Raw genomic sequence first — 14,223 nt, 5'->3', positions numbered from 1 at the left:
TAGGGGGAGTGGAGAGGGGTGGGTGCCTGGCCCTAGCCACCCCTACTTCCCGCCTCCTGGGCTGCAGACACCTGTTCCAGGACCTGGCCCAATGAACCCCAGGCCTAAACACGCTACCTCCCGACCCTCAGAGGGGGGTGGGGTGGTATGGGGTGGCACAGGCCGTGACCCGTCCCTCCCTGCTATCCAACTCAGCCCGGCCTTCCCCGGAGCTCTGAACTGGGTCCTGGCGCCCTCGCTGCCGTCTGTCGGCTGCGGGTGTGGGGCGCAGAGCGGAGCTGCGAACGCCAGTCTCTCTCTACGCAGGGCCGGAGGCTGGGGAGGGGTGCACGGCTGCGCCCGCGTAGACACCCAAACGGACAGACAGCGGAGGGGTAGGGATGGGGGGATGCGCGTCCCCTCGCGCAGAGCTAGGATTGGAGGGGCCAAGCGCGTAAGGTGGGGGTGTCTGCGATGGAAATCCTAGGAGGTCTGGAGGCCTCCGTCACAGTCTCCTGCGTGACCTTGGGCAAGTAACCTCCCCTCTCTGGGCCTCTCTTTCCTCGGCTGGGCACTAACAGTCCGTTGAGGGTTCCAGCATCCCAGTGCCTCCTCCTTTTGGCTGTGTGACCTTCCCACATTGCTTAACTTCCCTGCACTGCCACTTCTGCATCTGGAAAATGGGAATAAGAATCTTACTTCCCCGCCCTAGCCGGTTTGGCTCAGTGGATAGAGCGTCAGCCTGTGGACTGAAGCGTCCTGGGTTCGATTCCTGTCAAGGGCACGTGCTTGGATTGTGGGCTCGATCCCCAGTAGGGGGCGTGCAGGAGGCAGCAGATCAATGATTATCTCTCATCATTGATGTTTCTATCTTTTTCTCCCTTCCTCTCAGAAATCAATAAAAATAAAAGAATCTTACTTCCCTTATGAGGAACTCAGGGAGATGGTGCATGGAAAACATTTAGGGCTCAGTAACATTTAACTGACCACTCCTGCCAACAAAAGAAAAACAGCCATTACGATGGAAATCCTAGGAGGTCTGGAGGCCTCCGTCACAGTCTCCTGCGTGACCTTGGGCAAGTAACCTCCCCTCTCTGGGCCTCTCTTTCCTCGGCTGGGCACTAACAGTCCGTTGAGGGTTCCAGCATCCCAGTGCCTCCTCCTTTTGGCTGTGTGACCTTCCCACATTGCTTAACTTCCCTGCACTGCCACTTCTGCATCTGGAAAATGGGAATAAGAATCTTACTTCCCCGCCCTAGCCGGTTTGGCTCAGTGGATAGAGCGTCAGCCTGTGGACTGAAGCGTCCTGGGTTCGATTCCTGTCAAGGGCACGTGCTTGGATTGTGGGCTCGATCCCCAGTAGGGGGCGTGCAGGAGGCAGCAGATCAATGATTATCTCTCATCATTGATGTTTCTATCTTTTTCTCCCTTCCTCTCAGAAATCAATAAAAATAAAAGAATCTTACTTCCCTTATGAGGAACTCAGGGAGATGGTGCATGGAAAACATTTAGGGCTCAGTAACATTTAACTGACCACTCCTGCCAACAAAAGAAAAACAGCCATTAGTCAGATATTTACCCAATCATCCAATCCACCAATATTTATTGAGTACCTAACGTGTACCAGATCCTAGGCTAGGTCTTATTTCATCAACACAGTGACCTGAGGAGGCAGGTGGTATTATCCCTATTTTACAAATGAGGAATCTGAAGCACAGAGAGGTTAAGTTCCTCACTCAAGGTCACACAGCTGGTGAATGACACCAGTGCCAGAGTCAGGCCTCATGGAGATTCCAGGCCAGTAGTGGTCCTGAACACTCCCTTTTCCCTTGGGCTGAAAGTGAAACAGGGAGGTTTGGGCAAGAAGAAACAGGGCAAGCGCCACTGGGTCATTGTGATGGGTTGTGACTTAGATCATGAGCACCTGGGCTCCTGTCCACCACCAGCAGTATGACCATGGGAATGTTATGATTGCACATCTGTCAAATACTCAAATGGGCCACAAACCAGCCCTTGCCTGGCTGACCTCATACAGCAGCGATTTTCAACCTTTCTTCATCTCATGACACACATAAATGCGTTACTAAAAGTCTGCAGCACACCAAAAAATATACTATTTTTTGCCAATCTGCAAATAATAAGTATAATTTTGATACGTTCACATAAGATGGCTATTGTTGTGTTGGCTGTTGTCATTTTTTAATTTGACAATCTAAGGGAAAAGAGGTCAGTGCCCCTGACTAAACAGTCAGGTATTACATGTTTAAAAAAATTCTTGCAGCACACCGGTTGAAAATTGCTGACTTAGAGTGTTATAAGGTTCCAGAGAGCCTGTGGCTAGGATGGAAAATTATTAGCTAGAGTGAATATATGCATTGGTTTGTGGGACTGAACCAGTATATGCTAGTGAACCCGGTATATGCATTAAAAATTGTTCCCCTTTCACTCTTGAAAAAAAATTTTTTTTTAATTGATTTCAGAGAGGAAGGGAGAGGGAGAGAGAGAGATAGAAACATCAATTGTGAGAGGGAATAATTGATCGGCTGCCTCCTGCACACGCCAGTGTGCTGGGATGGAGCCTGCAACCTGGGCCTGTGCCCTGACTGGGAATGGAAATGTGACCTCCTGATTCATAGGTCGATGTTCAACCACTGAGCCTTGCCAGCTGGGCCCCTTTCACTCTTAAAAGTGTCCCAGCTCAGACACTATTTCACAGGGTCATCCTACCATCAGCCAACATGGGGAGGCCTTGAGGAGAGTGAAGATAGGAGCTGCTGTTTACACCCCTGGAGCCTGGCAGGAGGTGAGAAGGGTTAAATCAAAGCAAAAGCTTGGGGAAAAGGCCTGGTCTGGTCCATCCCGGGCCCACCTCTCCTCCCCCAGTTCCACCAGCTGCTCCTTCCTTGAACCTGGCCTCCCAGGGCAGGCCAGGGGCTCCCCGGACCCAGGAGGAAGGAGCCCCTTGGCCGTGAGTGAGAAGGGAAGTAGCATTCACCCAGCCCTACTGTGTGTATTAGATGAACTCGTATCCAATATTGATTTTCAACTCTTTCTAGCAGCCTGGGAGGACAGGTTTGTGCAGCCCCATTTGGCACCTGAGGACACCGTCTCAGAGGAGTGATGTCACTGAATCTCTGAGTTCTGAGATAAAACAAGGGGATCATGGGCTGTGCCTGAGGAGCCCAAGGAGGCCCAGCCAGTACCCTTCTTCCCCCCTCCCTGGAGGCAGCTTTACTGAACCACCCCCTCCCATTGGCACCCTGGTTTCATTAGACCCCATGGAAGGCACAGAGAACCATAGGAACAGGAAACAGTAGCAAGGCATTAGCTCCAGAGCCTCTTATGGCCCCTTCCCAGCAGCACCTGCTCTCCCTAGGCCTAGATCCAGCCCTGGAGGGAGCCAGCCCTGGGGGACCGGGAAGGAACAGGGCCGGGGCTTCAGCCTTCCTGAAGCAAACGCATCGCAGGGTGACTCCTGAGCATCAGCCGTAGTCACTGGGCGCACATGGTCCTGGGCCACACCTTTCATATGGGGAAACTGAGGCCCAGAAGAGGTAGGACTTTGCAAAATCACTCTGTGGAGTAGAGGCAGGGTGAGGCCTGGAATCTAGGAGTCCGACCCCACCCAGGCTGGGTCCTCACATCACACCTTCCTGCCGTCCTCTCCCCACCACAGCTGCTGTGGGGGAAATCTGTACTTTATAAAACAAACGAAAACCCAGCATCGGAAGACAGGGTCCACATAAGTCAATCTACCCACTGAAGCCCCGGTTTTATGATCATACAACTGACCATGCAGTCAGCTACCAAGCACGGTGGACCATTGCTACCATCCCAGAGGAAGTCCGGGTACTACCTGGCAAAGGAACTATTTAGGAAACCAAACCGGGGAATACTCAATCTATCTCCCCCCCCCCCCCCCCCCTCTCTTCTGGTCTCACATCAAAAGAGAGATGGAGATGTGTGCTAATTTAAGGAAAGTGCCAGATGAAAATGCACTTCCTGTTATTATATAGGGAGATATTTTTAAATGCATATAAATAAACATTTTTAATTTGCTTTAATGTTCAGGCTTTATAGCTGTAGAGCATGTGTTTTGTTATACCCGTGGATCCAGATTGCTAGCCCATCTGGTGTGGTTCCGAGGAAGTGGTTCTGGAGCAGCCAGGCTAGGAGAGGCTTGCCCTCCAACGCTGCCCTGTCCCAGGCCTGCTGGGCCCCAGGCTCTGCATCCCATTAGCTGGGCCTCTCAGCCACCCAGAGCCAGGCTGGTTTTCTTGGAGCCTCACAGTCCTCTGTCCCCCCATTGTAACCTGTTACACACACACACACACACACACACACACACCCGGGCTGCTGGAGACTTCCCGTGTGAGAACACTCCACTCCCAGCCCTGAGCTGGGTCCTTCCTGGGGCTGGGCTGTGACCCTCTCTGCTCAGCCCACACCAATCTCCGGGCAGTCAGTGATGGCCTCCACTAGACTGATGTTCTCAGCATGGCATGAAGGGTCTAGAAGGGAAATCGTGGTGCTGATGGGCATGTTTCTGGGTCAGTAGAGGCTGTGACCAGGCCCACGGCCTTCAGGCGAGGCCAGATCTGACTTTTGTCTGGACCCCGGGTCTCCAGTATCAATGAGCCTGCCAACCAGCTGGAACATCCCTCAGCACTGGGGTCTATGAGGACATGAGGGGGTCCCTTTCCTGAGTCTTACAACACCTGGTGGAACTCTCCAGGCGACAGGGAACTCACTGCCTCACAAGCCAGCCCATGGCACAGCTTGGAAGTTGTTTTAGAGAAGTTTCCTTTCTCACAGCATTCACCCCACTTGACAGGTGATCGCCAACCCAACCTGAGGGCCCCACCCAACCCCTGGTCTCCCATGTAGGTAGCAGCTGCAGTCTCCCAGCCTGCCAGGCCGGGCCACTGACCTCCTGCCAGGAAGGTCTTCCGGTAGCTGGGGACAGGCTCGTCCCGCCTCAGATCTTCCCAGCCACCATCTGTCCTCAGCATTGGGGGTGGGGTAGTTAAAACATCAGTCAGGCCTGGCAGCCTGTCACACGGGGATGCAACAGCTCTATGAGCAGGTGGCAGAAACCCAGAACTTACTATGTGCTGGGCCCTGTTCGGAGATAGGTTAGAGTATTTTTTTCCCCCCTCCATTTGACAAATGAGGAGGCTGTGGCTCAGAGAAGCTAAGTAACCTACCTGAACTCTCACAGCTTGGACGTAGTTAGGCTGGAGCCCAGGGCACCTGACAAAACCTGCTACTAAACACTGAGTCACAGCTCAAGTGTGGCCCTCCAGCCCACAGAACCCCCACTGCAGAGCGCAGGGTGTCCAGTGGGGTGCCGGCAAGTGCTAGTAGGGGGCTCCTGGGTAGTGAAGCATGGGGAATGCTGGACTAAAGAAGATCCAAGGGGTGTCTTTGCTGTGGGACTTGTCAGAGCCTTTGCTGTGCTGATGCACCACCGTGACTCTCCCAGACGGGGCGAGTCTGTAGGACTTTCCGAACTTACTTGACCAGAGCCATTTGTTTTTGGTCAACCAGCTCCCCAGTTTTAGATGAGGCACAAGGCCCAGAGAAGGGAAGTAGTTACCTCAGGTCACACAGCAAATGTTTTTGATGATCAGAAAACTATATTCACTGCCAGCCACGCTCCCACCAACCCTCTTCTGCTCCTGGGACCCTGGTCCTTTCCCTGGTACACCTGGTTCCTGTGCTTTAGATGCCCAGCACCTTCAGTGAGGCCGCCTCTCCCACACCACCACCAGGAGGAGAGAGAGGAGTGCCTGCTGCCTTGCAGGGGCTTGTGTGTGGGAGGGATCCACCCCGTGCCTTGTTGTCATGTGCCCCAGGAGCAAAGGGCAGGCTGTGCACACCTTTTATGGCTGGGCCACCTCCCAGAACAGTAAACAGAGGGGCAGGCAGCTGGCACTGGAGCCCTCCAGGTAGCAGACTCCTGGCCACCTCTGAAAGGGAGTTGAGAACAGCAGCTTTTCTCAGGAGTTTAAAAAATTATACATTACGTTCATACAACTCAGATTCTTTATTATCATTCCTCCCTTCTTGGCCTGACAGCACCCACTAGTCCTTTAGGCACCTGTTCAGACCTCACCTCCTCCAGGAAGCCTTCCGGGCCCTCCAGGAGAAGCGCAGTCCCTGAATGCTCTGCTCTCTGAGGCCCAGAGCATACTCAGACTGGGGACTTCTGGGGGGCACAACCATGCCTGGCACGTGCGGGTGCCCAGTGAATTTTGTAAAATCCTGAGCTGAAAGTGTCTGAAAAATTCAAAAGACTGCTCTATTGAGTCTGATGATTCTGCTTACAAAACGGACTTAAAATTTTACAGGGTCTCAAAGACTTACTCTAACAATGTCATGTTTTAATCGTTCAAATGCATTTTAAAGGTGACCTTGTTGTAGGCCGACGGAGGCTGTAAGGTAAGGGCTTATGCAATTGTCAGGAAAGGGGGAGGATGATTTAGACTTAACATTTCCTTTAATGCTACGTAAAATGATTTTTATACACCTTTAAAAAGAGGAAAAAAGTTTATTCTTGAAGCTGTATCCAAGAGGTTCCACTCTATGTACAACACTTGCCCAGCTGTGAGCTCTACTTGGTCCAGAGAAGTCCTCTGAGGGCCCAGGGGCAGCCTGGTGAGGTGGGACTTGGCAGGGAGGGCTCTGACCTCTGTCCCCCTTCAAGGGCCTCCCCCACCCTGGAGCCCCATTGAGAATACTAGTGAGGGGACAAGGCTCTGCAACCCGGAGGGGACAGTCATCAAAGCCTCTCGGGCCCATTCCTGTGGGCTTTTGCTCTGCGTCAGCCTGGAGAGGTTCAGGGTGTGTTAGGATGGGGGCAGGTGGAGGCGAGGCTGCAGGACCAGGCAGGTGGGAGCTGATCACATTCCTCCCCACAGGCCAACATTCCATCTTCCCTCAGCTCCATCTCCTTTCTCCAGGATCAGTCTAGTCCCTATAGCAGCCTTCTGCCCTTGAACCTACGGAGAAGGAGATAGGGATGGGGACTTATCTTGACTCCCTCACCCAGCCCTCTAGGGATGGAGACCTCCCACCCTGGGTTCCTTTATCCCCCTGAGGCCTAGAAAAGGAAAATGTCCTTATCCAAAGAGCTCGCTGCACAGATTGGCCAAGGGCACACAGGGGCTGGGTGGGTGACTTGTCCAAGGTGACTCAGAAGGTCAGTGACAGGGCTGGGACTCAGACCAGGCCTCCTGAGCCCCAACGGGAGCCACATTTCCAGCATCTGAGTCCCCAGGCCCCCAGCCCACAAGGCTGGGCAGGGGGCTAAGGCAGATACTCCTCCTTGACAGGCATTGGGGAGGAGGCGCCCAGGAGGCTAGCGGAGCTGGGGCACAGGCCCCCCAGGGGCGGCCCAGCGGCAGTGGGGGTGACTTCGTGGGCTGGCAGTGGTGGCTGTGGGGGCTGCTGCTGCTGCTGCTGCTGCTGCTGCTGCTGCTGCTGCTGTTTCTTCTTGTTCACTTTGCGCTCCTTTGCCCTCCGGTTTTGGAACCAGATCTTCACCTGTGGTTGGAGAACAGAGGTGGGTGGTGCGGAGACCCGGTGACAGTGAGAGGAAGGGAGGGAGGACAGCTGAGCTCTCACTTCTTGATGTGGCGTTTGTGGCCTCCCTCCTGCTCCCGACACCCAGACCATTCGTGGACCCTGAACACATTCTCCTTTCTAAAACGTGCTCCCCTACTCTCATGACAAGCTTTCCTGTAGCCTTCTTCTTCCCCATCTCCCAAGGCCATACTCTAACACCCCTCCTCCAGGAAGCCCTCCCTGTTCTGCCTGTGACTACTCCCTTGTCTGGATTTAAACAGCACTGATCATAGCCAGCTTTGGTCTATAGCTAATCAGGTCCCCTATTTCCCTATTGGGAGTTAGGGATATTGGGTTTTGTTGAGGCAGGAGAGGATTTGGCAGTGGCTCAGTGTCTGCTGTGCTGTGTGACCATGGTCAGGAGGCTCAACCTCTCTGTTCTCCTCCTTTGACTGAGCTCCGTAATCTGCCTGACAGCCTGGAGGCCAGACTCCCAGTGCTGCTCCTGTGGCTGAGGTGGGGGTCCCACACACCTGCCGTTCAGTTAGCCCCAGGTTGGCAGCCAGCTCCGATTTCCGCCGGATGGTGATATAACGGCTGTAGTGGAACTCCTTTTCCAGCTCCAGGCGCTGGTGGTCGGTGTAGACCACGCGGTACTTGTCTTTGGTCCGGGTCTTTCCTGAGAAGCAGAGGGATCAGGAGCGGAGGTGAGTGTGGAGGGGCAGCCTGCAAAAGGCCCAGGCAGGGTCCCCAGCCCTTAGAAGAAGGACCCTGAGGTGGGGAGGGAGGTACACCCCAGCCCTGGGGGTGACAATCATTCCCCCCAGGCTCAGGCTTGAAGACTTCCTGAGAGGCAAGCACTTTGGGGAGGCGCTGAGGCACAAAGAGGGGAAACAACTCTCTCGGGGTTACACAGCAAGCTGCTGGTGGGGGTGGGTTTCAATCCTGGTCTGCTGACCCAGAGCCCTGCTCTGATCACCAGCTCCTCCAGCTTTAACCCAGCAGCTTTGGGCGTGGCTGCATGACAGGAAGTCCGGGAGCCTGCAGAAAGCAGCTTCCAGGGCTTCCCTGACCATGTGAGTCAGAAAGCCTGGGCGTACAATCTGCATTTTTAATATGTTCCCCAGGTGGTTCCATTCTAGGTCCTCAGACCACAGGTGTGAACACCAGTGAGATGGAGGGACATCTGGCAGGCAAAGGCAGGTGGAGGCTAATGATGGCAGCTGTTCCTTTCTCCTGTGCAGAGGAGAACAGGGAAGAGCCACTGTAGGCAGGGCGGATGCTTGCTGGACTGTCCTGGGTGTATGGCACCTCGATTCCTGTTGAGCGTGGCTGCTGGTGACCCTTGAGGACCTAGAAGTTACCTTAAGAGGCCCTAGCCCTGCCCAGCCAGCGTGGCTCAGTGGTTGAGCATCAACCTATGAACCAGGAGGTCACGGTTCAATTGGCCAGGTTGCCGGCTTGATCCTCAATGCGGGGTGTGCATGAGATACCAATCAAATGATTCTCTCTCATCATTGATGTTTCTATCTCTCTCTCCCTCTTCCTTCCTCTCTGAAATTAATAAAAATATATATTTTTTAAAAAGAGGCCCTAGCCCTGAACACCAAGCCCTGAGCTAGGGGTGAATAGGGGCTGATCTTCCTGAAGCCATCCACCCTTCTGCCTGTGCCCGGGCATAGAGCAGGAATGACTGCTCAGCTCACAAGTACTTACTGAGCACCTGCTGTGAGCCAGGCACTGGGGTACATCAGGAAAAGCAAAACTGAAAGATTCAGGGCTCCAGGCAGAGTGAACAGCAAGTGCAAAGGCCCTGAGGCAGAAACATGCCTGACATCTGACGTGTGTAAGAAACAGTGAGGCGTGGCTGGAATGCACTGAGGAAGGGCGGAGGGGTGGCTGCCCAGAGCCTTACAGGCCATTGAAAGGACTCCGGGTTTTCCTCTGTCTGGGATGGGAACCATTGCAGGGTTCTGAGCCGAGGAGACACGAGGTCTGAAGTACGTTTCAATAGCTGCTGCATGGAGAACAGATTGGCAAGAAGAAGCAGGAAGCACAGAGAGACCTGCAATAACGCAGGAGAGAGAAGGCGGTGGATTGGCTTCTACATGGGACTCAGCCTGGGGCCAGGAACTGGATAGGAGGACTGACTGGGGTTAATGTCGGGGCTTATTTTGGGGCTGGGATCAGAGGTCTGTCTGGAGAGAATATTAAGAGTCATGCTTGGCCTGGGCTGGTGTGGAGGCCTGACTAAACATGAGTTTTCTTTGTAAAAAGCTGAGCACATGGCTATAAATAGGAGGCACATGCAAGCACTCAGACCTACACATGCGTCCCACCAGGGCATGGTGGGTCTCTGAATCCCCATCAATCCCCCCCTCCCTCACCCAAGTGCCCCCATAACATCCCAGCCTTCACCTCTGTCTGGGTCACAGCTCTGGTCTCCCCTGTCCTTCAGCACCCCTGTCCTAACTACCCCATACCCCGATCCAGGCCCCACCCCCTCCACCAAGCCCACGCAACTTGGCAGGACAGCACTGGGCTCCTCCAGAGCCAAATGGTTTTGTGGAGAATGGGAGACAACAGATATTACTGGGCTCTTTTCCCTGGTTTCCTGCCAGAGCAGCGGAACCGCGCTGGACGCTCCCATATCCACTGCCCTCAGCTCCCTGCCCGACGCAGCACGGGACAGCCTCGGCTCGCCGCCCGGCCTGGCCCAGGAAAGGGACAAGGGAGTGGCTGCTAAGGCTTTGGTCCAGATGGAGCCCCTCCTCGGCCTAGAAAATTCAACGCCAGCTCAAAGTCAGTTCCGCCTAATGCCACCACCCCCAGAGCCCAGAGCTCTGCACCCACAGCCCACTGGGCTCGCTGGGCTAAACCCAGAAGGGGTCATGGGAGTTTCGTCTCCTCCCGTCTTATAAATGAAGAGACCACAGTTCAGGATGGTTATACAGCTGCCAGAGATCAAAATAAGAGAGGCCTGGTGGGTCCTTCCAGTCCAGCCTCCCTGTGTGGTCAGGGTCACTGAAGGCCCTGGCAGTCGGACTCGCCCAAGACCACGTCCCGCGGCCTAGAGCTCTCGCTCTCCCTTCTCATTCATGACTCCCCACCCACCAGGTTTAGGGGCTGCAGAACTCGCCATGGAGCCCACCTAAGCATTGACAGCAGAAGCTCAAACAGCAGACCACCCATCTACTTGTACTTCTGGGAAAGGAGGGGCCAGTCTGTAGTGAGGGCAGACCCCATGAGAGCCATGGGCTGCAGCCGGAGGGTCCAAAGGCTGGGGTCCTTGGAAATGCCCAGAAGACTCACAGCCTGAGGTGGGGAATGAGGCTCCCTGCCCACCCAAACCTCAGCCTGAGATTCCAAGCAGTGGTTATGCAGTTACCTGTCCCCAAAGACACCCAGCTCTCACTCCCATCCTTTCTCATGAGCAAGCAGGGAACCATTATACCCATTTCATAGATGAGGGAAATTGAGGCTTAAAAAGGGGCCCTTGCTTAGGGCTATTCTGCCTGGTAGTGGTATGAACCCAGGCTCAGGTGTCCTGACCTCTAGCCCAGCTCTTCCCAGAGTCCAGGTTGGGGGTAGGGGGTGAGGCCAGTTGGGAGGTAGGACTCTATCTGCATAATTAGTCCTCTCTGTTCTAGCAAGGCTGCCAGTGAAGACACAGCCCATAGACCTGGTCTTCCCCGTCCCCCTTCCCCCTCTGGGCCCAGGAGAGGGGCTGGTGGGCTCAGGAACCTATTGACCAACTTCTATTGATAGAGCTGCTCAAAACACAGAGTTTAGAAAATGGCTCTGCTAAAGAACAAAATGTTTGCTGTCACACCATGTGGTCCAGGAGCCAGGGAGTCCCACAGGAGCCCAGCTCGGTGATGTGTAGCCTCATTGAGCATCACATACCGCTTACCCAATCATCCCACCTCCAGGAGCGGATCCCACAGAGAAATGTCCAAAGCTGTAGCTGTTTGAAGCGATGTGAGACTAAAATCACTGTACATGCTACAGGTAGGGAACATGTTAAATAAAAGATGGCACATCCATGGAGACGAGCTTTATGCAATCATTCGGAAGAGACTGTAAAGCTCCATCTGTACCAACATGGAGCAACGCCTAAGATATTTTGTTGAGTAAAAATAAAAGCAAGATATTGAATGCTGTGAATAATGTTACTGGTTTTGTATAAAAATGGGGACACACACACTCACATATACCCCATCACATGTTTGTGCACCCATAGGGTTCTTTCTGAAAGAATACACAAGAAGCCATTAGCAGGAGCTGCCTCTGGAGAGAGAACTGGGGAGCCCCAGGTAGGAGGGAGTTTTAGGGGTGCTTAAATTTTTACCATGTGCAGATGTGAACTTGTTTTTAATGACAGGATCCCTGGGCTTCAGTTACAGTTCTGGGCCAGAACTCCCGAATGCCCGAAGCTACCCTCACTCCCTCCCCCCTCCTAGGAGCACCTGTGCCACCCTGAAGCCCAGGAGGGAGGGAGCAGGGAGGTGCGTGAGAGTGGCGAGGCGGGGAGAGGGCCCAGGATCAATGATTTACAGGCCGCTGGGGTGCTGGGGCTGAGGGGGAAGTCCAGGCTCCAGTAACAGGTGTCTGATGGGGGCCTCCGCGCCCAGCCACCTAATAAATAACTCTCTGGGCCAGATGCCAGTGTGAGTGGGCAGGGGGAGAGTGGGGAGCCCCCAGATCTTCAGGGGTGAGCATGGCAGGGAGAGCATTGGGTAACTCACCCAACTGCGAGGCTCTCTCTCTGCTCTGGCTTTGGGACTTGAGGAAAGGCCACCCATGTGCACCAGACCACCGTGGAGGTCAAGTTCCCCATCCCCTCAGTGTGCACAGCAGAGGCCCTGGAAGATACAGGCTAATGGCACAAACGCCTGGCCAACAGCCTCAGAACTGGCTGGGAGCTTGTTAGAAAGCACAGATTCTAGCCCAGACATTCAGACCCAGTGGGGTTGAAATAGGGCTCAGGGATCTGATAGTTGAAGAGCTCTCTGGTGACCCTGACACGTGGCTGTGCAGTACAGCTTCTCACTGGCTGGGTGACCCACAACAGTCACCCCACCTCTCTGAGCCTTATTTTCTTTACTATAAAGTGGGGATAATTATTATTCTAATAAGGGCCAACATGTCCATGGGTCAGGCAGCTTGTATATGCCTCTCAACAACCTATGAAGTTGTGCAACTATTATCCCTATTTTATAGACGGGGAAACTGAGGCTCAGAGAAGTCCACACATCTGGCAGGTGGGATTTAAACCCAGGTCTGTCCAGCCTCAGATCAGCACTAGCCCCTACCACAAAGTGTAAGTTCTCCTGTAACCACCCAACCATAGTATGTCCAGGGGATCACTGGAGATGGATGGAGGACGCCTCGCACAGTCCCTGGCATGCAATGGGTGTGTGGGGAAGGGTAGATCGCATTCATTTCCAATAGTGGCAGGACAACCATATGGCAGGAATGTTGGGGAATGATTTGTGCAATGGGTGGTGTGTTAGACGAGACTGTTTATTTATAAGGTCCCTTCCAACTTGGAAACGCGAAGCTCCCAATGTTTGTTGATTCTCTGATTGTGTTTGTTATTGTTGCTGAAAGAATTCTAAGACTGATTTCCCTGTCTGAGAGTCTAGATGCGGAGCCTGCCCAGCTGGAGGACAGGGGGCAAGAGCCACACAGCCTTCAGCGGGGCCTCCCCATCCAGCCTGGGCCAGGGGAGGACAGAGTCCAGACGCTGCCTCAAGGGCGGGGTGGGTAGCGCCAGGAAAACCGAGTAGACTCTGGGTCAGCACTTCCTTTGCCCTCTTGTGGCCCTGAGGGATGACACTGCCGGCTCTGGCTCTCAGAGCCTGGGACACAAATCCAGCCCTGGACCCTCTGTCACCCCTCCCTGTGTGGTCCAGCCCTGGCTGTGCACCTAATTCCCCCAACACACAGGCGCTCCACCCCAGATCTACTGCATTTGGCCTGTCAGCTGGAGTCAGCAGGGCCTCGGCCCAGTTCTGTGTCGTCTGTATGGCCTTGAGAGAGTCCCTTTCCCTCTCTGGGCCTCAGTTTCTCTTGTGCATCAGAAGAGGGCCGGGGTGTCAGCTTTGAGGGCCCTGTAGTTTCCCAAGTTCTGTGCAGCTCTGAGCCCTCCCATAAGAACCAGACACCGCCCCCCTCACCCCCTCACTGTCCACTACCTGGGCAGCACCCACAGGGTGGGCATGGCCTGCACATCCTCCAGCCAAGTGCCTCAGACACATGAGGGGCAGGAGGCACCTGTCTGTAGCCCTGGTCTGGGGAGGACAAAGAGAAATGCAAGCTTAGGGACCTTTGGCAGGAGGGAGCTCGGGGAAGGGGGAAGGACGGGGTGGCCATGGAATCCCACCGCCAGGAGTCCTGAAACTGGAGTGGGGAAGGAGAGACGTACTTCACTGGAAGGAGGGTGGGCAGTTTTCAGTATACTGAGGAGGAGGAAGGAATTACATATATGTTGAGCATGCAAATAACTTTAATATAAAACATGTGAGGTGCTACCCAGATAACATATATAAGAAGGCTGCAAAGGTGGCAGGGTAGCCCTGAGGTGGTGGCGCTTCTGGTGAGGCCTGATCCTAGCAGCTTTGCCACTGTCCTGAGATTTGGGGAAGGCTCGCTACACGGTGGGTGGGGTAG

At 54.2% G+C, this 14,223-nt stretch overlaps 1 protein-coding gene across 1 annotated transcript in view; it reads right to left on the bottom strand.

The window, feature by feature from the left end:
* Positions 1 to 7,267: 7,267 nt before the first annotated feature.
* The window catches only part of CDX1 (caudal type homeobox 1), a 41,950-nt gene continuing 34,994 nt past the window's right edge, over positions 7,268 to 14,223 (bottom strand). The window contains exons 4-5 of the mRNA XM_005870598.2: positions 8,082 to 8,227; positions 7,268 to 7,527 (exon numbers count right to left, since the gene is read on the bottom strand). Of these exons, the coding sequence (XP_005870660.1) occupies positions 7,291 to 7,527; positions 8,082 to 8,227 (383 nt within the window). The 3' untranslated portion in view covers positions 7,268 to 7,290. The remainder of the gene's footprint in view (positions 7,528 to 8,081; positions 8,228 to 14,223) is intronic.

Source organism: Myotis brandtii, unplaced genomic scaffold, assembly GCF_000412655.1.
Source record: "Myotis brandtii unplaced genomic scaffold, ASM41265v1 scaffold32, whole genome shotgun sequence".
NCBI lineage: Eukaryota > Metazoa > Chordata > Mammalia > Chiroptera > Vespertilionidae > Myotis > Myotis brandtii.
Note: the sequence above shows the minus strand (reverse complement) of the source record. Positions and strands in the feature narration are given on the sequence as shown.